Source organism: Alligator sinensis, unplaced genomic scaffold (assembly GCF_000455745.1).
Source record: "Alligator sinensis unplaced genomic scaffold, ASM45574v1 scaffold267_1, whole genome shotgun sequence".
Taxonomy (NCBI): Eukaryota; Metazoa; Chordata; order Crocodylia; family Alligatoridae; genus Alligator; species Alligator sinensis.
Window position 1 is genome coordinate 623,198 of NW_005842100.1, and position 27,334 is coordinate 650,531.

Sequence of the window (27,334 nt, forward strand, 5' to 3'; positions counted from 1 at the left end):
CATGGGATTGAACTCACTGGCGGTCTTCGACACATTTCCCATGCCACAAGTGGGCGAGCTGATAGAAAGAACTGGAGAAGCCCAATACATTTCGACGCTGGATCTGGCCAAGGGTACTGGCAGATCCCGGTGGCCCCACCAGACTGGCTGAAGATGGCCTTTGGCACGCCCTGGGGGCTCTATGAGTTCGTGAGGATGCCCTTTGGGCTGCATGGAGCAGCGGCAATGTTTCAGCGATTAAAGGATCGGCTATTAGCCCCCCATGCGGGGTACGCGGCGGCTTATATTGACGACATGGCTGAAGATGGCCTTTGGCACGCCCTGGGGGCTCTATGAGTTCGTGAGGATGCCCTTTGGGCTGCATGGAGCAGCGGCAATGTTTCAGCGATTAAAGGATCGGCTATTAGCCCCCCATGCGGGGTACGCGGCGGCTTATATTGACGACATCATTATATACTCACCCACATGGACACACCATAAGCAAGCCATCAGGGCTGTACTATCGGAACTAAGACAAGCGGGCCTTACAGCTAACCCTCAAAAATGCGCCCTGGCCAAAAAAGAAACCAAGTATTTAGGGTTCCTGGTGGGCAGGGGCACTATTAGAACTTTGGCCGACAAAGTAGAGGTGGTGCGAAATTTTCCAGCTCCCCAGAATGGTTGCCAACTACGATCATTCTTAGGGCTGACCAATTACTACCGAAGGTTTGGGCCGCACTTTTCGGAGCTGACAGCCCCCCTTACGGAGGCATTGAAGGGGAGGAGGAATGGGCCGGTGAAGTGGACAAAAGAAATGGAACAGAGCTTCGGGAAGTTAAAACAGGCACTCTGTGAAGATGTGATAATGCATACCCCTGATTTTAAGAAAACTTTCATTTTGCAGACTGACGCATCCGAGACTGCAGTAGGAGTCGTCCTCACCCAGGAGGAGGGTGGAGCTGAAAGAAAGGGAGCCGAATGACCAATAGCATATGCCAGCCGCAAGTTATCGTCAGCAGAAAAACGGTATGCCACAATAGAGTGTGAGTGCCTGGCCATCCGGTGGGCTGTAGACCACTTCAGATACTACCTAATGGGCCGGGAGTTTAAGTTAATAATGGATCATGCCCCGCTCCGATGGTTAACCACCGCTAGGACAGATAATGCCCGAATTACCCGATGGGCGTTGGCCCTGCAACCCTATAAATTTCAAATTATATACAGACCAGGAAAGTTGAACACAGTGGCAGATTTCATGTCCAGATGTGACGGTGAAAGTTCGGGTGAATGGAAGAAGCGTCAGATAGAAAAGCTCGCCAACCCACCAGGTATAACACAGAAAGGTAAAATGGAAGCGCCCCAAGGCATCTTGAGCGGGGGGTTGTGTCCCAGGGGAGCTGGGACGCCAAAGAAACCCCGGGGCAGCAAGGAGGCTTACTTACCTCCCGCAGGTCTGGAAGAGCCAGGGGAGGCACGCACGCCAAAAACGCCAGCGCGGGCAATCAGCCGGGCCTTTATCCGGCTGCGGCTGAGCAGCGGGGGCAGAGGACGCATCCCGGAGGGAATAAGGAGCAGCCCCGCCGGGACTGCGGGGCAGCTGCTGAGGAGAGACCCTGAGAGGAAATCCCAGCGTGGAGGAGAGCAACCGCCGCTCTCGGCCGCTCTGAGAGCGAGGGGCGGAGCCAGGGCAGGCTCCAAGGAAGCCAGCAACGCAACCGGCAGCAAGCTTGATTGCGGAGCCGGCTACAACGCCGGCAGTGAAATTGACGACAGTGCATGCCATAGAGCCAGTGAAGGAGCTGGCGGCGTCTGGGGCACCGAAGCCCCCAGAGGAAGTTGACAGCAGGGAACGCTGCCGAGCTAGTGAAGGAGCTGGCGGCATTTGGAGCGGCAGAGCCAGTGAAGGAACTGGCTGTGCCACATGTAGCGGCACCGGTGAAGGAACAGGCGGCAGCTGGAACAGTAGTACTGGGGAAGGAACCAGAGGCGTCCCGGGAGGCAAGGCCGGTGGAGTAACTGACTACTTCGGGAGTAGGAGGACCAGGGCCGGGAGCGGCCAGATTCAGGGAGGAGCTGAGGAAGAAGGTCTGAGGCAGCGACCCCGGCTGACGCCATAGTGAGCCAGAGACCTGCACGTAAGCGGGCAGGTCAGAGGTGAGACAGCAGCAGGCCGAGGGCAGCGGTGAGGCCAAAACAGGACAGAACCACAGGTGGCAAGTGGCTGGGGTGTAGGGGAGGACGGAGCCCCAAGACCACCCGCTAGGTACCGCGCCAACTCTGGTGGCTACCCCAAGGGAGGACCCCCCACTGAGATTACATTCAAAGTCGTGGCAGGCGAGTTCAGGGGTCCTCCCAACCTCGACAGAGGTAGCCTTCGGGGCCCATCTGTAAGCCCGGGGTCCATAAAATCTAGGGACCAGGCGAGGGCAGCGCAGGAGCACCTGCTAGAGCGGAGGCGGGTACATATACAAAAAGAAATCATGAAATGTTCTTTGTTCACTCCATATAAATAGAGTCAGGCAGAAAAGAATTAGGCAGGTTAACTGAATAGTACAATACCGTTTAACAAAAGGAACACTTGAGAACAATCAGTCCTTAAGAGAAAGAAGACTAGTATAGGATATAGTCAAGGCCTAGAATTTGTAAACCTCTGCTTCTGTAATACATTAGTCTCCTGAGAACAGGGATTCTCAATATAAGGATCACAAGCTTGAATCAGGAGGCCACAACCATTTTGTTTTTCCCATATTGCTATATAGGAAGGGGTACCAGCTTCATTTGAAACAATTTTGAAGCTGAAGGCTAAATTCTACAATTCACCCTACCTTGGCTTAAAGACAAAGGGTCTTCATAATACCAGCATTCTAAATTCCATGGGCTATCCATTTTAATTTGAAGTCCAAGTATGCAGGACATTTAATAGGCTGGAACAAGACAACCCATGGATTTCTCTGGACATGTAAGGAGTGGACAGACTATAAAGACAATGCAGCTATACAAACCCAGGATATGACTTGAAAACTGAGAGCAGAACTTCATGGCAACAGAGTCTGGCTGTGGAGCTGTTTAGTTGAAGTGGTCACCCTAAGACTGATCTTTCAATTTGATATCTAGACCTTCAATAAGTCCTTTTCATAGCAGTGCCATCTACCCTGTACAGTCAGTCCACAATAGGAAATAAGAAAGAAGAAGAAAAGAAAGTAACACAATATGAGCGGAAGAAGAAAATGAACCCTTTTTCGGGTTCACTTAATTTTACCCTTCATAGCTATCCATTGCTTCGATTACATGGTGAAAGGAGTCCTAGAGTGAGGCCTGCATATAAGGAACCTGGAGCAATTTGTCGTGAATCCTGAATTGTTCTATGAACTGGCCCATACATTCATCACATACAACAATCTCAATTAGTCTTCAAGTTAAAAGCAGAATAGGCTTCACATTTATCCAATATGCAGGATACCTACAGTCACTTGAATAACAAACAAATCAAGTGCCACTCAAACAAATGCTACCTCTAGTGAAAGACAACTACAAACTGGAGGCCTTATACTTCACAATGACAGCTTTGAATCTCCCGATAATAATAGAGCAAGTATATTTGCCATTTTGATTTAGCTACAGGAAGCTTAAGAGAAGAGAGATAACACTGTGTCTTTAATACAGTAAAAGCCTGTGTTTGTGAGGTCTGAAATAGCAACAGGTTATATGCAGAGAATAGTAAACACAAATTAGTGAGGAAAATCTTTATTTTTTTAGAAGATAAACTGGAGTTTTAAAATCCTAAAAAATAAGCATTCTAAACCTTCAACATCATGGACATTTTTATTTACTAAATAGGGTCTTAGAATTTCAGAGAACTTGCATACAAAAACTTTTTTAGTGAAATACAAAATATATTTCCAATTACAGTCCTGTAGAGCCCTCTAGTGTTGCAAAAGAGGATACTTCTTTGGGAAAAGCTGCTTTGGATGAAACCAACTAATTTAATCTACTGGTATTTAGAAGAAGAAAAAAGATCAGAACATAAAGCCATGGGAATATTTAACTACCTCTAACACATCAGAAGATGACTAAAATATTAGTTTACATGTTTTATAATGCCACGCATGTATATGCTGCATCATACGCCTGCGACCCCACTATTTCCCCCATCCCCTGATGTACAGAATGCCCCAGATCCACCCTCAGCTCACTATGCTACTGCCCCATCCCTATAGGAAGAGGCAGCCAGAGGAGGGAGGGGGAGCTTGGAAATGCCTGCTGCTATAGGACTGCAAGTTAACCCCTTGTGGGCTGCCGACCCTGCCTTACCTGATCTGTCGTGCAGTTTTCTACTCCCTGCCTGACCTGATACTCTGCTTTCTGCTCCCTGCCCCATCTGCCACCACATTGCCTGTCCTTTCCCCAATCTGCTACATGGTGCACACAGAGTCTACCCATACCACTTGTGCTGAAGATTGGCCACTCCTGCTCTAACATTTTTTCAAGCATCTTTATATGCTGCCTATACATTAAGGGCAGCAGCTGAATGAAATATGATTTGAATACCTGCAGAAGCAGAGAAAGAACAATTAAAATTGGCAGTGTCTTATTATTTTGCGGGTTGTTTTGCATTTCTGGAGCTTTGCATTTCTTTTTGTCTCAGACCACAACACGGCTACCAAATACATCCCTGAAATATGGAAGATGCCAAATTTTAGCCAATTTTGGATTTAAACTTCACTGCTGAACAAGAAAGATTTCTACACCTCCCTGCCTGTCTGCCATCTGACACCACCAGGGAAGGAATCCTGCTTTATCTGCACATCAAAAAGCAACTCACAAAGACACTCTCATGGACCCAAAGGAACTGACTTCCACCTTCAGCTTTCTCTGTGCAAAAATGAAGTTTATTTGGGGACTTTTTACCTTCTTTAATTTTCCCTGAGCCTGAGGAAGGGCGTGTGTGCCTGAAAGCTTGCAGGAAAAGATATTTTTTGCTATTTCTTACTGTTTCTTAGTTGATCTAATAAAAGGTATCATCTCTGAACCAAGAGTTGCAGAGTTTTGCATTTCTTACTGTTTTGCAACATCCTACACCACTTACGGCAGTCAGAAATACTTCACAAGCCATGGCCATCTACATTTCAGCTAGAGCATAAAATAAAGTCATCAGCATGCTTCTCAAAAAGAGAAATCTGTAATCTTTTATGGATACTTATAACAATGAACCTTTTGCAGTATTCTGTTCCTTCTACCAGAAGGAGATTCAGATGTTCGAGGAAAATATGCAATGTAAGCATGAAGCACAGAAACCCTAGTTCAATTATAACTGAAGAAAAGCAGGCAGACAAGGTGATTTGGAAAAGGGGGAGGTGAATATATGCTTCATATATTTGAAACCTATCTTTTGCTTAGGTCCTAAAGGATAAAAAATGGTCATCAGAAGGCTAGGTAGAACACATTCCTGGACAACAACCAGAGAGTGCTATATAACTGTCATTTAAAACTAGTAGTCAGGGTAGGCCTTATTTATGCTACTGCTGCTGCTTTAATCTGAGGTAGTGGCTATTTTTCATCTGTTATGGCTGAATTAGAAAATTAGCACCTTGCTTCTACATATAGGGCTATTGCAAGATCAGTCAGCTTAGGTTCAGGAAGGAATCTACTATCCTTGGAAGACAAGCAAAGCAAAAAGAACAAACACAGAAAAGGCCATTCTCTGAAACAGCTGGCAGGGGTCACTTCATTATTGAGCAGCTGTTGGTTTTGAAAGGAAAAAGTAGGAAAAATGAACGCCAGTTTTAAAATATCCATATGCCATTTCACATTTATAATTAAAAAACCTGGTATTTTGTTGCAACCTGTAGAGTGATGAGAGTCCCTTGTGATTTAATGGATTTGCGTCTAAAGTATTTTTTATTTAAACATATTGATTTGCACAGAAACATATACAGGCCCTAGTCTTGACACTTCAACAGTATCTAAAACCAAAGTTAATTGGAAAAAACATCAATAGCAAAAGCTCATCTTACACAAACACAGCCAGTCAATAAAGAACAAAGAAACCACTAGTGCACATTTGACAGTTCAATACTAGACTGGTGAAAGCCAAGAGTGGATTTTCTGGGAGCTATAACATAAAGCCAAACTTTTTCTCACAGGCAGAAGAGCTAGTTTAGGAATTCTAGGCCTCTGGCAGATATTCAGTTAAAGGAGTCATGGGATCTGATGCTACACGTGCATGGCAGGAGGTGCGATTGTGCGATCACAGATCAAATCCCAGTTGTGCCATACTGCCAGAACAGAGGAAGCCTGGGTATCATTATCCAGAGCTCCCCCTTTACCAAGAAGTAGCAAGGCAGTCAGCTGATTAGCACTTACAGCCTCAGGGGCACATTGAAGTCAAGGGCTCTGATTCACCCCTGAGGCTGAGACCGCTGATCAGCAGACTTTCACTCCTAGCCTTGGAGGCACACCAGAGCCCTTGGCTCCAATGCACCCACAAGGCTGGAAGCAGCAACTGAATATGGCGGTACACATTGGAGCTCTTGACTAAAAAGGAAGCACAGATTAGCTGGAAACGCAGATCAGCTGACTGCCCCTTCCAGCCTCAGAGGCACACCAGAATGCTTGACTTAGATGCACCCCCCCAAAGTTGGGAGCCTCAATCAGCTGATGCCTGGCCACATATTCAACATGAGGCATCATGGGAACCAGTCCAAAGTTATTCAACAAAATATGTGTAATAATTTTGTGGTTTCTTCCTTGTTTTACTGTGCCATTAAATGCATTATCGTGCAGCCAGGTTACTACTTAAGACATGATTAACTAGTTAATCACGTCTTAAGTATAATGTCTGCCAGGGGCTACATTCAAGAATTATTAAAAAAAGGCTGTGGCCTAAACTTTTAATCAATAATTTAGAATTCAGTGACAAAACTGGTATTTATATACAAGTCAATAAAATATCTTATGATAAAAACAGCTGCCTCTCAAATTCACACAAAGGTGGGGACATACTTACCAAGGCAATCATAAAGGCCCTGACTTATCCAAGCTAGTATAGCAAGAGTGATAAGGTCTCCAAAACTTGCTGCAATGGGCGTGGCAACATTGTCAGGATTAATACCAGTCTTCTTTGATCCAACAATAACTCCAACCATAATTATCCCTGGATCCAAAGTAAGAAGAAAACATGTTATCTAATGCCATGCCACAGGAAATTTATGGACAAAATGGAAATCAAAACTAGATCTTGTGAGAAATACAAGCCTTTGCCTCTGTCCCAGAATCATTCTTCCTCCTAGGTGACTCAAAATTAATCCTATTGTTTTTTTTCTACATTTTTGTGTGTAGGGAAAACAAGGAAATCCATCAGTCATTGGCTCTGTATGGTCATTCATTTTGATTATATATAAAATTGGCACTTGGTAAAAACCATAAAATCATAAAGGGTCTTTGTATCACCATTCCTTGCAGCAAAATATTATATGAGGATAGTTATGTACAGTACAATCTTGCTGAATTTGCACTGATTACTGCAGACTCAGGATAGTTTAAGGTTTCATCACTCAAAATGCATTAGCTATTAGCAGGTTTCATATTCTCCATGATTTCCACTCCTGGTCACAAAAATCACTCAGTGCTCCATTATTAAAATATAGATTGATACTACATAAACAGTAAATCAAAACATTTCACACGGAGGTAGTTTATATTCTTTTCTATAAAAAGCAAGAGTTCAAGAGGTTCTGTATAGAACTCCAATGCCTGCTGAAAATTCTGCTCGTAGTGTTATATTAGCAATATCGCTAATATCACCTAAAGAATTTTTCCTTCATAACCTAATATTTAAGGGGGAGTTTTCAAATACATTTATTAATCTTAACTTCAAGTCTTTTTAAAAATTAATTTCTTATTACTTTTATATATTCGTATATACTGTATTATTTTCTTTTGTAGAAGAGATGAGAGTTTGCTCTCAACCCTAGTTAAGGAGCAGTGCCTAAATATTTCGTTCTAAGTCACAATTCTTCCAAAGCACATGTTTTGTGTGTAGGAGTCTTGGACTTGGAAAGGAATTTGCTGTGCTGGCCCAGTACCAAACACAGTACACTCTCTTTTCATGACTGAACTGTACATGAGCAGGAGTATGTGTAGCCATAATCTGCATATTCCCCATCCCTATGACTACTCCAACCCAACCCATAACTGAACTCAGGGGCTATGTGTTCACTAAGAGAGAAAGTATGATCTTAACTCATGTTACAAATTCTGTAAAATCCCAAAGAATTCAAAGCACTATTCACATGAGATAATAGGCTGAGTTAAAGAATAAGAGGTACTTAGTGTTTAACCTGATCTGGTAACTTGTACAAAGACTAAACTGCCTTCTCTTCATTGACAGTTTGTCTTGAATTGAGAACGCACCTTATCTTCTTAGTGCAGGAACGACCTGCTTAGTCCCCTATATGACTATATAAGGCCCAATCACAAATAAGTGCCATATGTTTAGCAGTGACAATGTATGCTGCGCAGCTGTGACTACAAAAAGAAATCCTCTACCCTCAGATGTGGGGAAAATCTAAAACAACCCTTCTCATTTTCACATCCATGCATGAATTTGTTCAGAATGTCATGTGACTGGATCCCATTTTATCACCTCATGTTGCCTCAAGTCAAAATAATTAGGGCTTAGTTTTACAAAGATGCCGCTTTTGATGTAGGCACAATCAAGGCTTCATTTTATCAACCTGAACAAAATCTGGATATTACTAAGACCCCTACCAGATGTGTAGGCAGATGCTACAGGAGGCATGATTGTGAGATCTAGCATGAGATCCCATCATGCCTTATTGCCAGTGCAGGGAGAGCCCACAACCACGATCCCAGACTCCTCATGCAGTGGCAAGTAGCAAGCTCCCACAGCTGGGAGCCTCCTCAGCTGACAGGGCTCCCAGCCACAGGAGCACATGGCATACCCCTGTGGCTGGGAGCCCCATCAACTGTGGGCTCCCAGCCTCAAAGGAGCATCAGGCCACTTGTTCAATTAATGGCATGACAGCCACGAAGTGATTACACACTTTTTGTGGAATAACTTTGTGGAATATATTCCTTGTTTTATGACATGAACTGCGTTAACATGTGGTTGGGTTTACAACTTAAGATGTGATTACCCTTTTTTTCATTACTATGATTTCAATTATTAGTACATAAAAGGAGATTGCAAAAGGGCATCCTACTACCAAGCATCTATTTCAGATATATTGTGCTCTGCAGGGTTTTAGATCTTTAAGTACCGGTGACATAAATGCACATTCAGTTTTTACTGAAAAATCAGTCACAGTGGAAAGTTACAAATATTTCTTTCACCTTGTAAAAGAGATGCAATAAAGGCAGTTGCTACACTGCTGGAACACAAAAGGATTGAATGGTCGAGGCGGTATTTGCCATCTGGAATCCAGCCCAATATGATTGCTGCCACTGCTGCCAGAAAACCAACTACTGTTGCTTGCACCTAGATGAACAAAACAAGAGTTCATTTAGTAACAGATTCACCTTTTAAAATTAATTGAGAGATGCAAAGCGACTAAAACTGTTCCCTGCTTTGCTATACTTTCTCAATAGGAGAGATACACCTTGTACGTAAAAAGCAGTTTTACTTTTTCTCTGTCTGTCTTGCTTAAGAAACAAACTATGTTACCATGAAAACACATATACAGTACATTTATTATTATATGGTATTTAGCATCTGTATTGATCATTATAGTGTTTATAGTCTGTGGATATTTTTCTATTATTCAAAATTTGTGCTGAGTACTTTTAATGCAAGAGTCTACAAAATGAGTAAGTTTTACCTGTTTTAATGCCAAATTGCCAATTATTAGGTTCCATTTCTCAATGGGAGAATCCATTTTCCCAATGTTTACCTGTGAAATAACAAGTGAATTTTAGATATTTGGATTTAAATTTATGATACTTTCAAATCTAGTAGTGAAGCAACAAGTCACCGACAATTTAGTGCCACAACTAGAACAGCTGTAATATTAATATGCTCCAGGGGGTTTTGGGGGTTTGTTTTTTTACAAAATTCATTAAACACATCTGTTACAAAGTTAGATAATGAACAGCATTTACTTTTAAAGTATTTCAAGAGGAATAATGATTAGTCAGTCATTTTGAAAGTAAACTAAAACCAAATCCAGCTTTACAGTATTATTCTACTATTCAATTTACACAGCTTCTACCTGGTCAAGCCAACACTGATGAAGTTTGCCGTACAGAAATCTTGTCAAGTAAGTAACTTGTTTCTTTGCACACATCTTTACCACATGCATAGTGAATGTTACTTAAAATTCTGTGTATATTCCTGAATGTATAACCAGGATTAGATTAGTTGGCAAAAAGGAGAAATGTACTAAAATGGTTTGCATTTAGTCACTTTAGAGAAAAATCAACCTAAAGTGCCATCAAGGCTAGGGTCAGAAATTATATGTAAACTAGTTTAAATGATCAGAAACTGATTTCAGATAAACCTGGCTGAATGTAGTATTAGACTTAACTGATTTAGGTCAAACTGGTTTATGAAGATTCTGTCCCAAACCCTTTCCTGATTCAAGTTAAATCAGAGTCCCTCAATGTCTTGCAGCCCTGGGCAGTGCTATGCTGTCTGCTCCAGAGAGAAGGGCTGGCCCCGCACCTTTCCTCCCTAGTTGGAGCAGTGAGAGCTGGCTCACTGGCCAGCTTACTGCCCCCGCCAGAGGCAAACCCCTGTTGGGGTCTGTGGCCAGAGTGTGAGGTTAAACTTCCCTTCCCCCAAGTATGAAGCTGCCCTGCCATGCTTACTTAGTGCTGGCTCCAACTGTGGACTACAAATCCCAGAGGCACCTGGAAGTAGGAAGAGGAAGTGATGAGCAACCCTGCAGAGTTCTGCTTCTGTGATTCTGGACTGCAAATCCCAGAAACCTCAGGGGCAGCAGGAAGAGGAAGCAAGGACACAGCCCATGCTTGCTATGTGCCAGAGAGCTGTGCTCCAGTGCCCACCAGGCTTCTGGCCTGAGCCACTGTAGGCATGTGGCTGCATTTCCTGAATCAAAAGTGAATGTCTGTTCATTTGCTTATTGGTTCAAACTTTGCAGCTTAGAATAACTTGCAAAGACTGAATCAATTCAGCCTCAGGCTTTTTGACTGCCTGTACTTAGCCCAAGAGTTTATATTCTGTTGACCTCATCCTGGAAACATTTATGCTTACAACTTCAGTTCAACAGGCTGCTTACATAAATAAAAGTACATTTGCAAGTTTCTAGAAAATCAAGTTTTATAATCAAAAGCAGAGTTTGGCTTTGTAACTTTGGATTTACCCCAGTGTAAGTATAGACTTACATTGCTGTAAACAAATTTCAGCCTAATTCTATGAGGCAGGGAATAGGAGTATCCAATCCCAAATGAATTAAAAAAAACCAAACAAATAACTTTTAAAATGCTGTCCCACATACCCTTCTTTCAGAATGCACTGTTTTGTTGAAAGCAAAGCTAGGACAAAATGTAGAGATCTGGACAATATCTGGGCACTATTTGAGGACATTATAAGTTCTATTTTTTGAGGAAAGTGTTCAGAATCTCCTGTTTTCCAGCAAAGAAGTTATACTTAAGTTTTTCTGTTGCTCACTAAATGAGAGACATAACATGAAAAAATCACTCTCCAAATAAATTAAACCCAGGCCCTTTTGCTTTCCCATTTTAGTCGTCTCTCTTTACATTTCTCATTCTTTTCCATCTTGCTCTTGCTGTTTGTGGTTTAGGAGGAGGTAAGAGGAAACACCCAGATAAATGCACTGAAAGTTATTGAGGCTTTCACAATCTACAATATAAACATTTTACAGTGTTCAAAGTACATTCAAACTTCAAAAATAGTCCTCTTGAATTTAGATAGCGCAGCATTATTTAAGGAGGCACAGCTCTTACACAAATCTTATTTATTCTTCTTAAATAGGTGTGTTAAACACATTATGTAATGGGTGATAGTTATAAGGTAAGGCATTTCTTTCGTGTTCTTTAAGAGCCCATAGACAACATCAAGTGGTCTCCATGTGAACATTAAAATCCCTTGGCACCTTTAATAAAAACAAGGGTTTGCCCTGAAGTCTTTGATCAAAATTTCCCTTCCACCTTCTGTGATATAGCATATTGTATACCATCTGTCCTAGGTGATAGATCCCTCCATGCCAGAAGTGACATTTCTCTGTTGCTGGCAAGCATTTTCATTTACAATTGGCTTCAACTGGCAGTCTTGCAATTTATGTTTTGAACTTTTTTACACAATAAAAGGAACTAGAAAACAGGCAAGTAGATACAAAGAGGTGCAGTACTTCAGAACTACTGATTTATTAGATTGACACAATTTTCTATTTTTTTGATAATGTCCTTTGATGATAAACGTCTTGACATGAACATGTATTTACACACAGTAAATTATTTAATAAACAGTTATCATTTCAAAATTGGTACATGGTCATGTATCATGTACATAGTTTTCCCTTTTGAAATCACCTCAGTTTACCATTGAAAGAGTGCAATACACATCCTTTGGTATTGATTCTTTCCTCACTCTGATGCCTAGAATTCAGGACGTCTTGCTCACTACAAGATCTGCCAATCTGTTTTGATGCAGAACTCCAAAATGCACATATATTTAGGCTAGGTCTATGCTTGCAAGGTTTTGCTGGGTTGTTTTTGCAGGCAAAATACTCCAAGAGCAGACCCAGTTTATACTGGCAAAATTGTGCTTTTGTTGAGGTTACTTATTCCAGCCTTTAAGACAGCCCAATCCAAAAGCAAAATAACCCAAACTGAAAAGTATGCAGTTTGTTAGTATAACTTCATCTACACCAAAGGCTTTTGCCAGCCCAACTGTATCCTTAACAAATTACACTTCATCCCATGCCTGACTAATAGAAGTATGCTGGCAAAAGGTTGCTGTATAGACCTGGCCCTATACTGTAAAGGAGAATTGCCCCATTTCTGTAATCGAGAAATGAGTAAAAGCTAAGAGCTGAGATTTTCCAAGGGGTGCTATAAGTTTAAAAAGGGTGAGCACCAGTGGACTACAGCCTCCCCTTATTTTAAACAGCTTTAATCACACACCCTCTGAAAGATAAGTTTCCCCTGTCAGTGTCTCAAATGTGTCAGTCTTGGACTTCAGACAGCCTAGTTGTCACTTCAGTACATTCAGTATCTTATCAGTATTACAAGATAATATTGCCTTCTATCTAGGAAAGTAAACAGAAGCAAAAAAATATTGTATGAATCTTTCCTGCTTTATTCCTTTACAACCACCTGAAGGCAAAGGGACTGATTGGGCATTTTTACACGTGCAAATTGTGTAAGTGGCAAAATGAGTGTCAACTCAAAGAAAATGGCGGTGGTGCGCTTTTGAACCTTGCAGATGCTTTAGTTCAAAAGCGAACCACCACCGTTTCTCTGCACTCACGCGCATTTTGCCACTTATATGACTGCAAGCAGCACAACGCAGTGCATGTCAGCTCCTGTGTGGAGCAGACTCGATTAATTGAGTCTGCACTGAAGCGGCAGATCCCTGGTGCATCCAAGAACTAAAAAGTACATGTATAAATGCCCATTTAGTCTACTTAGGGATTGCCAAGTGATAAAAGGAGTTCACTGGGTCTGTGGTTTTGCTGTAGTTTGCAGTCTGTTTGTGGGCTATGCATTCTGATGAACAGAGGCTTTACGTCTGAGGTACGTTCCCACTCTGATCACTACTGAGGTACGGTTAATTAAAGGAGGGGGCAGGACTGACTCAAAGTAAAGGCTTTAAAGCGAAGCAACCAGAGATGTTAACAAACAGAAATTGGGTATTGTGAGTTTGTGTGGAAGACTACAAGGAAGAATTTGGAGGGAAGTTGTCCTTTTTTCCTTAAAGATCTGGACTAGAAAGATAAGACAGTGACAGCAACTCAGAGAAAAATGGAAATGACCAAAAAATGAAAAAGGTAATGAAGATGAAAAACTGCAGGTAATACAGGAGATACATTTTTGTTAAGAGGGTACCTGATAGAAGTTGCATCAGCATGATGTGTTGCCTGGTAGGACTTGTGGAAGATATGAGGACTAGAAATGTACTTAGAGATGGTACAGTGCAGACAGGGATTAAAGGCATGATGGAGAAAAGAGGAGAGGAGAATGTACAGGCAAATCCAGATTTGGAAAAAAAAATCTCAGTAAATTGGAGGACAGTTTACTAAGAAATGTGGGCAGACACATAAATAGACTTCTGTATTTTATTTTATTTTGTTTCCTTTTATTTTGTTTTTCCTCTGTCTTCATCTGAAGTGTTGAAGATTGCATAAGACACAGGACAGGTGTGGGCAACCTGTGGCATGGGTGCCACAAGTGGCACAAGAAGCCTCTGTGTGCTACACAGCAGATGGAGGAGGCAACAGGCAGCACAGCAGCAGGTAGGGCAGGGAACAGAAAGCAGAGCATCAAATCAGGCAGGAAGCACAGGGCAGGGAACAGAAAGCTGAACAGCAGATCAGGTAGGGAAAAAGGGATTGGAATGGCACTCAGGTAGGGTACAGGTCTAATTTGTGATACACCTGCCAAAAGAGGTTGGTCCTCACTGGGGTAGGATGTGCGGATTCTCCTAGTGATACTGGCAAACTTTTTAGGTGCCTGGTTGGTGTGTGCCTTGCTCAAACACTCAGGGTTAAACCAATCACCAGACGTGGGGTCAGGAAGTCATTTTCCCCTCAGATTGCTCTCTTCTAGCAATGTGCTGTAGTTTTTGAGGTCTTTGGGTTATTTTGATTTAAAAAATCCTACATTTGTTACAGCATGGCAAGAGGTGCTTTCGGGCTTCTGGTGTGCATATTGGGGGGTGCTCCTCGATTATACCAAATGTTATTACCAGCCATGAGAGCATGGTCTTGCATTTTGTATTATTGAATTTCCTCTTATTTATATTGATCCAAGCCTCAAGGCCATCCAGTTCCAATCCTCCTTAGTATGGGCAAGAAGTCCCAACTTTGTGTCATTGTCAATTTAATGAGCATACTCCTAGCTTTCATGCCAATATCATTAATTACATTTCTCTCTACACTGACCCTTGAGGAACTCCACCAGTTATGTTCCTTAAATTGATTAAACTACATTATACTAAAAGAGGAGCTGCCTTCATGTTATTTATCTGACCTTTATGTATTCATCAGTAGCTACTTCCATTAACTTTTGAGTGAAAACCTCCACACCTACACCAAAGAAAGTATTGAGCTTATATCATCCTTGTCTATTATCAAAGGGAATTTTGGTTGCAAAGCACCTCTCAAAGTCAGTCTTAACAAACCACACTGCACACAGGGTGTGGAATGGACCAGAAAAGCTCCTAGCTTGTTCTCCAGAAGCATACACTTCCTTCTTAAAAAATATGTCAGCCTTTAGTTTTTATGGTTGTCAATGAAGCCTCCAAAATGTTTAACTGGGTGTAGCTAAAGCAGAGACGTCTTCATACAGAGAGTCTGAAACAATTACTCTGAGAGGTGTGAACTGCTCCATGTACCATCCAGTGGTGTTAACTCATAAGCCCACAGTGAACTAGTAGAACTTGGAGTGTGCACAATCACATCTGAAACTGCTATTTAGTTTCTTGTGACCTGCATAGTTTTCATGAAGAGAAATTATTCTGAGGGTGGAGTTTATAAGGGATGACTATTTTCTTCCTGTGATCATTTTGTATTTACTACGATGAATTTCTGTAACAACTACATAAATACTAACCCTGCCAGCTTCTCATCTAAAAGACTAATATTTTTTCTTTCTAACATTACAACACATATCCAAATGGGGGGGGGGGGAGATACTCACTGCAGTTGACAGTCTGGATGCCAAAGTCATCTCCAAATTTCCTTTGAGTCCAAGAAGTGCAGGAACCAAGATAAAAACTTCGGAAACATTTTTGAACACTTCCCAATGCTATTTAAATGATAAAAGGGGAAAAAAAGCTCAGATACATATTATCCCTTCACATTTTCAGACATTATTTTAATAACAATACATCATTCACAAAAATGTTTTAATCCTCAGCTATTTTCTTAACATTGCACCTAATATTTCTTGAGACGACAGACTAACAGCTACCTGGGCTACAGACAGAAATTACACATAAACTGTTATAAGTGAACGGAAACTGGTTCAAATCTGTAACACAACAAGTTCAGTGCACATAAACCTCTTTCAAAATGTCTGAAACTTGTTTAAGATAAACCTGAATGGATGTGGTATCAGACTCCACTGCTTTAGGTTAAATCGGTTTATTTATGTACCAGATCCCCTCCAGATTCAAGTTAACTCTCAGTCCCCCAGCATCCCAGTATGCTTTACACCTCCCCTACAACCCTCTCCCCTTGCAGGGTTGGTGGGCTAGCCATGGCCCAAGCTGTCTGCATGGGCCCTTGACTTCTGGCCTGGGCCACTACAGGAATTTGGTTGCATTTCTGGAATCAAAAGTGAATGTCTGTTCACTTGCCTATCAGTTCGATCTATGCAGCTTAGACTAACCTGTGAAGATTGAATCAATTCAGCTATGAGCTTTTTTACTGTCTGTGCTTAGCCCTGGACAGTAACATACAATATGGTTTTGCATTAATGTTCTGATCTAAACAGAAGTCAGAAAATCAAGGCTGTAAACAGACATCTCATTTGAGGCTCCATGTTTTAAGCCAGATCAAAACATAAATAGCACAGCCATTTAGAATAGGACCCAGAACAAAAGGCTCTGACTTTTATTTACAACCCTACGGTCCACTGTTCCATTTTAAAGTAACCTCTGAAGTATGCAATATCAAATATGCTAACATTTTCCCTGGAACAATGCCACATACCGCCATTAATTAATAGTAGCTCATTCAAATAAATTGCCAATCATTCCAGGGACAAGCCACGCGTGGTCTCCCTTGCCACTGAGCAGTAACACAGCTTTGAAAGACTATGTGTTTACAGAGAAAGTCTTTTGTCCCACTTTAAGTACCTGTGACATATCTAATATAATAATGTAGGTAACCATCGACCCTCTGGATCACGGTGTACACATAAGACAGGGATGGGCAATTATTTGGGCTGGAGGGCCACTTAGGGAGTTTTGCTGAGCTCTTGAGAGCCAGAGGGGTGGTGAGGAAGGAGTGGGATGTTGACCCAGCCTTGGCCCCCTGTCACAGCTGTTTACACAGAGCAGTGTGGGGTGGCCCAAGAAGATTCCAATTTATCTTAGCAGGACAGATTGGGCAGGGGGGTGGGGGTCTCCACAGAGACTGGCCTAGGACACCTGCAGGCAGGGCACAGTTGGCTGGGCAGATGGGATGGAGCCATGGGCAGGCAGGGAGCGGTGTCCAGGTTCAGGGCCGGGGCCAGGATCAGGGGACAGTGACAGTGTGGGGCCAGGACCCAGGAGAAAGCTGTGATGTGTTCCCCATGCATCCCTGCCCAGAGACCCAGTGCCCATCACAAGGACATGCAGGGAACAGATCACAGCGCTGCCCCAGGCACCATCCCTGTGCTGCCATAACCCTGTGATCCTGACCCTGGCCTCACCCACCTACCCATCCCATGGCCCCATCCGCTTCACCTGGCTGGCCTCCAAAGAGACCCCACCTGTCCACCCACCCACTCTGTCCGGTGCCTCCAGTGGTAAGTACAAGGCAGGCGAGTTGAGGTGTCCAGCCAGCAAGACCAGGTCTGGAAGTAGCGGCAATGAGACACATGCTTGCTCTGGGACAGCAGCAGTGGGATCTGCTAGGAAGCTGAGTCTGACTGCTATGCTACCCCTGCAGCCTACAGCTCCAGGTGTGCCTGAGAGCCATGCATGGGGGTAAAGTGGGCTGCACCAGGTGGCACCTCTGTGCCTGGGGGCAGCAGGACCGGCTGCATGCACCAGGGCCTGGGCTGCCCTCCATGTCTGGGCCAGGCGGGACCAAGGGACCCACCGCAGGCCAGATGGAATCACTTGGCAGGCTGGATCCAACCTGTGGGCTGTATTTTGCCCACCCCTGACATAAGAGGTCTAGTTGGGTGCCTGATGAATCCACTTGTGGCTGACAATCCCAATTCAAGACCAACACAGCTTGTTACAAGTTTCACAGATCCATGTTTTCAGAGTTGGAGTCCAAGTGTACAGCATACTACTTTCTTGTTTCTTGCTTTGCTTCCATCCTCTGGATCAAAGCAGCTTCATGTTGTGCTGCACCCAGGACCAGGTGTTCTCTCCAGATTGGATAGGATTCTGCATGTTCCTCCCAGCTTTCTACGTTGATGCTGAGTGACTTATCATTTTTGCACACATCGTGGTACCAACATAGAGAGCAACCCCACTTTATAGAGCCATTTTGAATCTCGCTGTACAAAATATTCTTGGTGATATGGTCTCTTCCTAGTCTTCATGACATGGCTGAGCCATTGCAACCTATTATTAGACAGTGGTTTCTACGTGTGTCAGTCCTGAGCACTCCAACACCTCTGTGTTTGGCATTTTTTCTTCCCACTTTTATATGAGATAAAGTGTGCTAACTCTTTTACCTAGAACAATGCTGTATAAATTAACTGTGGCTCATTCAAGTTAATTGCCACTCATTCCAGAGAGAAGCCAGGCTGCAAACAGAGCAAAACAGGCATGGGACAGTCATTTATACATGGAGCTTGAAATTAGCACCCTTTTTCCCCCATTGTTGAAGGAAGCAGGGAGATGGGAAGAGTTCTCTCAGTACTTCAGAGGTTAAAATGGGACAATGGGCTTGTACAGTCAGATCCCAGAATACAAGGCTTTCTTCTAGGACAGTGGTTTTCAACCTGTGGTCTGTAGATCCCTGGGAGTCTGCAGACTCTGTCTAAGAGGTCCACAAAAGATAACCATGATCAATTGAAACTATACGAATAGCCACACTTGCAATTGAAAGGGGTCTGCACCTCCATTTGAAATTTCCAAAGGGGTCCACAAATGAAAAAAGGTTGAAAACCATTGTTCTAAGAAAACTCTAAGTCTTTTTAGTATCAGAAGGACAATGGTGCAGTTTGGAAGGGCAGCAGCTCCTTTTTTGTCTCAAGTTATCACATGTAGGATGTATGAGATTTACACCTATAAGTAGGGAGCTACCAAATACATGATTTCACAGATTTCAGGGAAATTTTGTAATTGGCAGTCTCCCATGAAATAGCTGGTTCCCTGTGGGACTTCTGGCACTCCTCAGCTAATCAGATGCTTGAGGGGGCCCACTTTGCTCTGTCTTCCAAATGGCAGCCCTGGCTGTGATACAGCCATGAAATTGGGGTGCCAGGCTGTGTTACAGCCTTGTATTTGACCACCAAGGCCCATTAATTTGGTAGGTCCCTATTCATAAGAAATGATTTAAAAGTTTTAGTGAGACAATGAAATAAAATTAGCATTGTTACATGGCTTGGTGCAGCTGAAAGATAAATTCAGGATGAAAGTCCTTGGCATCTTGTGGACACAAATTCCTGGACAGCCCCCAAATTCAGGGCTGTCCGGGAAAAGTATGGGTGGTTGGTCACTTCAAACACATGTATGACGTTCTTATGTATAAGCTTAAGATTTAGCAAGGTAGGGATTTAACCTGAAAGTATCCTTTATAATAATTGGAGTTTAGAGTAAAAGTAGCAGGCTTTGTCTGGTTTAATTTTTGTTTTGAAACTGCATTCTCTGTACTTAAGACCCTTGTTGATTTGAGTTCAGGTTACATATTGTAGTAAAACAAGACAAAGTTCCTGTTTCACAGTCCAAGGAAGTAACAATATTTGCATACCAATGTTAACTTCCTTTTACTAGGTTACCAGATGGTTATTTTCTTATCATAAATGTTTCCAGGAAGATGAATTCCAATTTTCTTTGCTCTGATTTACAAGCCTGAGTGTTGGAGAGTATTGCCCTTTGCCTGTTTTTAATTAACAAATTCATAAAGTGGAAGACTTAGTTACAAAAAAAAAAAAAAAATCTCCATTTTCACCTTGAAGGTAAGGAATTCAAATTGTTCATAGATTTTAAAAGAGACTTCTGTGAACACTAATTGTATAGAGAAAAACACAAAAGCAATGAAGTTTTCACAGAATTTATGAAACTCTACACCTTGGTAAAGCAGCACCAGGAAAAGAAATAGAAAAAGTAGAAGAAAAGTTACTTCCCCCACCTCTTTGAGTTGAGGTGAGAAGACAGGGAAATAAGCTGCTCCAATAGGCCTGTCCTAACTTTTAGCTTCCACTGAATTTTCTTTAATCATTACTACACAAAACATTACTGTGTAAATAGCTGACTATGAATCCTGGGACATTTCAACTCCACTGAAGTACAACTGGTGACATCTTCAACTTAAGAGTTACACTATAATCCAATTTCACAACCTCTATTCTTGTCAGTCAGTTGCAGAAATACTCCAAAGCAGGGCTCTGAAGTTATGTTAAAACTGAACGTGAGAGAGGGGGAAAATCTTGTTACTTAGTCTGAACACTGAGTATGAGTTAGGCTTCCCTCCTCAAACCAGTGGGATCTAGTCCTTGTATATCAGGAAGGAGTAGTAGAGGTGGGATCATAAGCCTCATAATAATGTCTACATTATGGAAATGTGTGTGTGTGGCAGGGCACTGCGGGTGCCTGCCACTTTAAGGGCCTGGAGCTGGCAGCTGCCCGGGGCCTGACGATGCTGCCAGGTGCCTGACGATGGCAGCCATTTTGGATTTGGGGCTGCCCATATAAACATGGCAGTTCTGCTGCTGGAGGGCAGGCAACAACATTGCCTGGGTGGAGGGCTGCTGGTATCATCTGGAGGTAAGGAAGGAGCTGTAGGGGATGGTCAGGAGGCTCCTGGTCCTGGGCATGACCTAAAACTGCACCCTGCTGGGAGTGGGTGGCCTGGTGGGGCTCCCAGTGGCACAGGAGCCCCCAGGAAACGCCAGGCCAGTTACCACCCCGGTGAAAGGTGGGTTGGGGCGCCTTAACCCCTAGCCCCCACCACCGGGTGGGTTGCCCCTTGTTTGGAGGGTCTGGAAGGTGGACCCCATGGAGAAAGAGTGAGGCCATTGACTCAGGCCTGTCTGGACTTCCCCTGACTGGCCCATGCTGGGGCCAGGACCGGAAGGGTCAAAGGGCTGGGGGTCACCGCGAAGAACGCCCAAGAGCTGAGGGCCTGGAGTCCCGACTGGCCTGGAGGTGGGCCAGGGCTAGGGAGCTGAAGGTCCTGGGGGGACCACAGCTGAAGGGGAAGCAGTTCAGGGAGCTATGCTGCCTAGTATGAAGGTGGATGAGACCGCCTGAGGGGAGGAATCCAGGCGGGGTTCAATTAAAAGGAGCCTGGGGCCCAGGGTGGGGGCCGGTGATGATGAAAACATCAAGATGCCATCTGTGAGGCATGGGCTGCGGTGTAGGGGAGGAATGGAGCTGCAGATAGCGCCCCCTGGCATCGGGGCAGGAAATGGGCAGCCTCCCGCTTATTAACATCTATTAATTAATTAACAACAAGGTGTGGCGGGCGGTTAGCCCAGAAACAGGTGGGCAGGCCACAACTAGATCGGCCTGAGAAGGCCCCCTGTGACAGTGTGCAATTTTGCACTTGCTGCACATAATATTGTATAAAGCCATATGCTCATCTCCACATTCCAAAAGTCCTGTATCATTCTGTATGTGCTTCCAGGTATTTTATTAAATTATGGTAAGACTTAAACATGCATGTGGCAGGGCACTGTTGGTGCCTGCCACTTTAAGGGCTGAGCTAAACAGCCAGCAGGTGCTTGATTACGGCAGCCATTTTAGAACTCTGGCTACCCTTATAAACAGAGCAGTTTGCTGCTGGCAGGCAGGCAGAAACAGTCTGGCTGAAAGGCTGTATGAAACATTTTGGCGGTAAGGGCAGGAGCTTAGGGGGATGGTTTGGAGGCACCTGGTCCTGGGCATGACCTAGAACTGCACCCTGCTGGGAGTGGGTGGGGCTTTCAGTGGCACGGGAGCCTCCAGAAAAATACCTGACCAGTTACCACCCTGGTGGAAGGCAGGTCAGAGTGCCTCAATAACCACTAGCCCCCACATCACTGTGCACAGCAGTTGGGGCCAGGCATAGCTACAGCCACAGCCATTTGAGCGCTCAACTGGGGAGGGAAGCCCTGTAGCCCCAGTGAGGAGGCAGAGATGTGGAGCCCCAGTGAGGGGGAAACCGGAGGGCTGGGAGCCCAGTATATATGTGGGAGTTTGTATAGAGTTGCCCCGGGAGGAGCCAGGGTAAGCTTGGTTCCGGTTGGGTAATTGGCTGGCCACTGCCCCAGTGAGGGTCATGGGAGAGGCCCAAAAGACTGTCTGCCACCCAAGGTGTATGCTAGATAAAGCCTATGGCCAAAGGGGCCTGTTCTGAGAGGGAGCAAAGCAGTAGAAGTTGTTGATGCGTGAAAGAGACCCTGAGACGGGGTGGAGTGTGAGAGGAGGGTATGAATGCGTGTGTGCCTGAGGCCTGACAACAAGGGCTAAGCGTGGTCCGGCTGTAGGCTGGGAGCATTGTCACCTGGATGCCATCTGCGAGAATTGGGCTGCGGTGTAGGGCAGGAATAGCGCCCCCTGGCATTGGGGCAAGAATGGGTAGCCTCCCACCTTACTAGAACCAATTAAGAAACAAGGAGTGGCAGGAGAGGAGGTGGGCAGTTGGCCCAGAAACAGGTGGGTGGGCCAGTGGCAGACAAGCCCTCAGAGAGCCCCCTGTTACAATGTGTCTCTATATACCATATACATTCTGGCAGATCACATTCTCCCCAAAATTAGGGTATGTGAGATTTTCCCAGAAGGTGGGATATACAAGTAAGTCAGGCAAATAAGAAACTATTCAATTTTCTCACAGTACACATGTACACAGCTGATGGAACATTCAACATTCATAAATCAAACAAGCATTTCCACCCAATTATAACAGCATATATGCATAAATACTGATAACTATTTTGAATCAATGTATGAGTATTAAATATCCTTGAAAATTAATTGTAATACTTCAACATATATGTTGATTTTTTTTTAACCAGTCATCTGTGGCTTAGCAGCCATAGCCATCAACAAGTTTCAAACTTTTAACATCTCGCACTGCAGTACTAGAGCTACTAAAATGTTATAAACGCAGTTTGTATTTGCAAAATTTGAATACACATACACGCATGCACGCACTTTGCTCCCAATCAAAATTGTGACTATTTCTACTAGAATGCATTAAAAAAACCTTAACACTATATTTAAAGCATGTAAAGTAAATACCAACCTGCACAATATCCAGAACCATACCAGCAGAAACAGTTCCAAATCCTGCTAGCAAAAATGGTACAAGTATCTGTAATGCCATAATACTACTGGATTCCTTTGGCTGTTTTCTGCTCCCTTCCACGATGACATCTTCATCACTATCAGTAGATAAGCTGTCACCCTGTAATATGGCATCCGTTTCTGAAGTGTCCATTCCATCACAATAATTATAAGTGGAAAAATCATCGTACTTTGGGCTACAGCTAGATGGACTGTGTCCATTACTACCATGAAAAGTTGGTTCTGAGAAGTGATGGTACTCTAGGTGTTGATCAGATCTAACATTATAATTGAGCCCTGTAGGTTGTAATCCATCTTGCCAGACACCATTCACTTTATGTCTCTCTTCCTGGCTTTTGTGATAAACAACTGGAACCATACTCAACAACAGGTTCAGAAATTTGTCAGACTGAATCGTATTTAGATTTATAGTCCAGTTTACAAAACGTTCTCCATCATAAGCCTTACTACTTGCTTTTGTTGTGGTAGATCTGCCTTTACAGTTAGTCATACTGTCATAAAAATGTTACTGTGAAGATCACTTGTTCTTCAGGCTTCAGTGAAGAAGTACAGCTGATGAGGCAAAACAAGTCACACAATCATTTATTTTAATTTTGAAGTGGCCACTTGATTATGTAGAAAGTGTTCTTTCTGCTGAGTACACATCTTGAGCAATTCCATAAGCAAATTTGGATCTGGGGAAGGAAAAAAAGGCAATTTCAAGTAATTTGACATCCTGTCTACCAGAACCTTATATGGGAGTCTTTTGGAAGAGGTAGGAATAAGAAAAAATACAGAAAACTAGGGTCGAGATCTGGTGTCATAGCACTTCGTAGGAACGCTACAATCTGGAAAAGAGAATGGAAAACAGAATCGATTCTGTGACCACCGCAGCAACCACACAGAAATAAACTGAGACACAACTGGATGGCAAAAAGTGTGCACACTACATAGAAAGCTGGGATTTAGAGAATTACACCACTCAACAAGCAGCTGTGGCTCAAAGTTGTGGTAGGCATAGGAACAGACATGAGGGGGCCTTGCAGAGGACTATTACTGAATGCATCACCATAATATTTTACTGAAGATCAAAACAACAATCTTGGATGTGGTGATAGCTAGTAGTCGGTTTACTAACAATTATAGCTTTCATTTGATTTGTCACTTAACTCTTAATTGGCGGGTATTTCTTACCATGGATACAAGTACATAATCAACATGAACAGAAGAACAAAGGGCCAAAAACTATATGTGATAGTCTTCCACTCCTGTAGAAATGTTGAGTCAATGATAAAAAATGTGTAATTTATAACAAAAGATATAGAGGCGTGAGAACAGTATGGGTGTGCGTTTGGTCTTAATCACAGGTGAGAGGGCAGCTCTGATTCAAAACTAGAACTCCCCTTCCCTCAACTGCTTTAACTCAAGGGGACTTTTGCCAAGAAAATAGCCTGATACTTCAAGAACAGCAGTGGAATCAGTCACTTAATTTTTTTAAGAAATCCAAAATTCTTCAAGGAAAAAAAAAAAAAGTCCCACTTTGCTTTGCTCAACTGAAGATTTCTTTGCTACATCTGCCATACTAAGCTGTATCATTCATCACAGGTATTTAAACCACCTCCCTATCCCAGCATTAAAAGAAGCTTCTGCACATAACACTTGCAGAGAATAATTTTCATTGGTGGTAGTAGTATTACAATACCAAGGAGCGCTCTCATGGGCCAGGACCTTACTGAGATTAGAGTTCAATCTTGGAAAAACAGGGCTAGAAGGAACCTCGGGAGGTCATCTAATCCAGCCCTCTCCTCAAGGCAGGATCATCCCCGGCTAAACCATCTGAAGTCAAGTATTTTGTCCAACAAATTGAGCAAACAGAGAGCAAAAAGATGGTCTTTACCTCACACCGCTTGCTATGTAAAGCAAGTGATGAAGCAGAGTACAGATAAACAGAAAGTAAAGTAAGATAATATTAGTCAACATGATTGATACTGGTGTCAGCACATCAGCAGTCTAACTGTTGTCAAGTACAATATAGACATAATGGCACTGGAGAGTTTTATGGAAGGATCAGAAGGAGAATAGTAAAGTAGCTTTACAGCAACGTATGGTGAACTCCTCCCCAGTCTAAGGGGCAGCATGGGAGAAACTGCAATGGTGCTTATTTGAAAATGTAATAACTTAATGGAAACTCTCATCATAGACTGATTAGTAGCAGAGATGCAAAGAGGGTGACATGGAAAATGATGTGCAGCAGCAATCTGAATGAATACATGCAGGACAAGAGTGTATTTGTTAAAGCCAGAGGGGAAAAAAATGCTGCACTGAGAAATGAGATTATGAGATCCTGTATGAAAGTTTCAGGTACATCAAAAAAATAGAAAAGCCTTAATCTTATAGATGTTGGAATGGAAAAAATATATGCAAGAGTCAGATATAGACTGGAGGCAGACTTAGAGAGACATCCCTGTTGATTAGGACACTCAGATTATGGACCTGGGTGATAAGCAGGATGTTGCTGAAATTTCCATTTCCTCATTGAGTTACCTAGCTGTCAGAGAGACAGACTGAGATTTTAGTTTGGACAGAACATAAGTGTGAAGTAAAAGATCTACACATTGGCTGCCCAGACAGCTGAATTTGTATTTCTCAGTGAGATTACACAGGTTTGAAATGCAGAGGGAGAGAAGGAAGAGATGAAGAGCCCTGTGGAACCGCAACAAAAAATTGGCAGGAGGGAGATGGGAATCCTTCAAGGAACATGCTAATGGAACCAAAAAAACCCCCCAAAACAAAAGCCTGGAAGCCAAGAGAGGACAGGACGCAGTTTCAAGAAGAAGAATATGATTAAATGTGCTGGAGTGAGCTGATAGATTAATGACAATGAGAATGGAGGACTGGCTCTAAAACGAGACGATTAGAGTTTAAGTGGTTACAATGAACGCAACAGGACGCTGCTGGACTGACCAGTCACTGAGTCGGAACTGGGAAAGAGAGGAACACATCAGTATTTGTGAATAGTGGGCGCATATACATGAGACACGGTTTACTGCAGAGCTGCCTTCCACAGTAAAGTCTCAATGTCTAGACATGCATGGCTCTATTAGGCCACACTTGTAAATAAAAGTACTATCCTGTGGTGGCAGTCTTTCGCACGCAGCAACTCACATGTAGATGCTGACGGGGCTGGCTGGGGCATGAGGGTGCTTCAGGAAGGGGGGCTGCCTTCCTGCTAGCCCCGCACTGGAACACCCTTGTGCCCCAGCCAGCTCCTCTGCAGCATACTGAACCAGGTTGGAGCAGCCCTGGGCTGTCAGGCTGAACCCCCCCCGGGCCTCTAAACTTCTTTATTCGCTATGGGGAGAGGAAAGATTATAGGAGGTAACAAAGGTGATTCAAGGAGAAGAGAAAAGTTATGTTGTATTGTTTTATTGCATTATGTCAACTTTCTCTTAGAAAAAATCAATTAACCCCTGTGCAAAGAAAGAATTGGAAACAAGAGGAGGAGAGAGCTGGAGTAGAAGTTTGGAGAACAGATATGGCTGGGACCATGAGTATAGATTCAGTTTAGTTGGAGAAATAAGCTTGTTCACCTAGAAAAATGGCAGACTCAGAGGAGAGGAGAATACATCTGTAGGGAAGGAAGTTGACTTGTCAGTATTATTTCTTTCAGAGATGATTAACAGTGTGAGAGCAAGAGCAAAAGAAGTGGATGTTGGCCATGAACTAATGCAGGGTTAGCAAGGCAGATCTGGTGGAATGTGGAGAGAATAAATGAACTATATAAATGGCACTAAGAGAAGATGGGGGAGATAAGAGAGAGCTATGACCAGATGAGGATTCATTAACACTTATGGGCTGGAAGCCATTGAAAGTTTCAGTGATGGGCCATAGTAGAGTGGGAACTGATGGGTAGTGACCTACCAGATTTGCAATTCTTGTGGAAACTGCAAAATCAGTAGGTCTCTGCAAAAAAGCATGGAGACGAGAAAGTATGAAACTGGTGAGAAAACTTGTGGGGAGGGGGGGGGAGTA

At 43.3% G+C, this 27,334-nt stretch overlaps 1 protein-coding gene across 2 annotated transcripts in view; it reads right to left on the reverse strand.

The window, feature by feature from the left end:
• Positions 1 to 27,334, reverse strand: part of SLC41A2 (solute carrier family 41 member 2) — a 93,657-nt gene that overhangs the window by 54,198 nt on the left and 12,125 nt on the right. For both annotated transcript variants that reach the window (XM_006024259.3, XM_025204880.1), the window contains exons 2-6: positions 23,262 to 23,997; positions 15,841 to 15,948; positions 9,819 to 9,890; positions 9,334 to 9,478; positions 6,986 to 7,132 (exon numbers count right to left, since the gene is read on the reverse strand). In XM_006024259.3, the coding sequence (XP_006024321.1) occupies positions 6,986 to 7,132; positions 9,334 to 9,478; positions 9,819 to 9,890; positions 15,841 to 15,948; positions 23,262 to 23,813 (1,024 nt within the window). In that variant the 5' untranslated portion in view covers positions 23,814 to 23,997. The remainder of the gene's footprint in view (positions 1 to 6,985; positions 7,133 to 9,333; positions 9,479 to 9,818; positions 9,891 to 15,840; positions 15,949 to 23,261; positions 23,998 to 27,334) is intronic.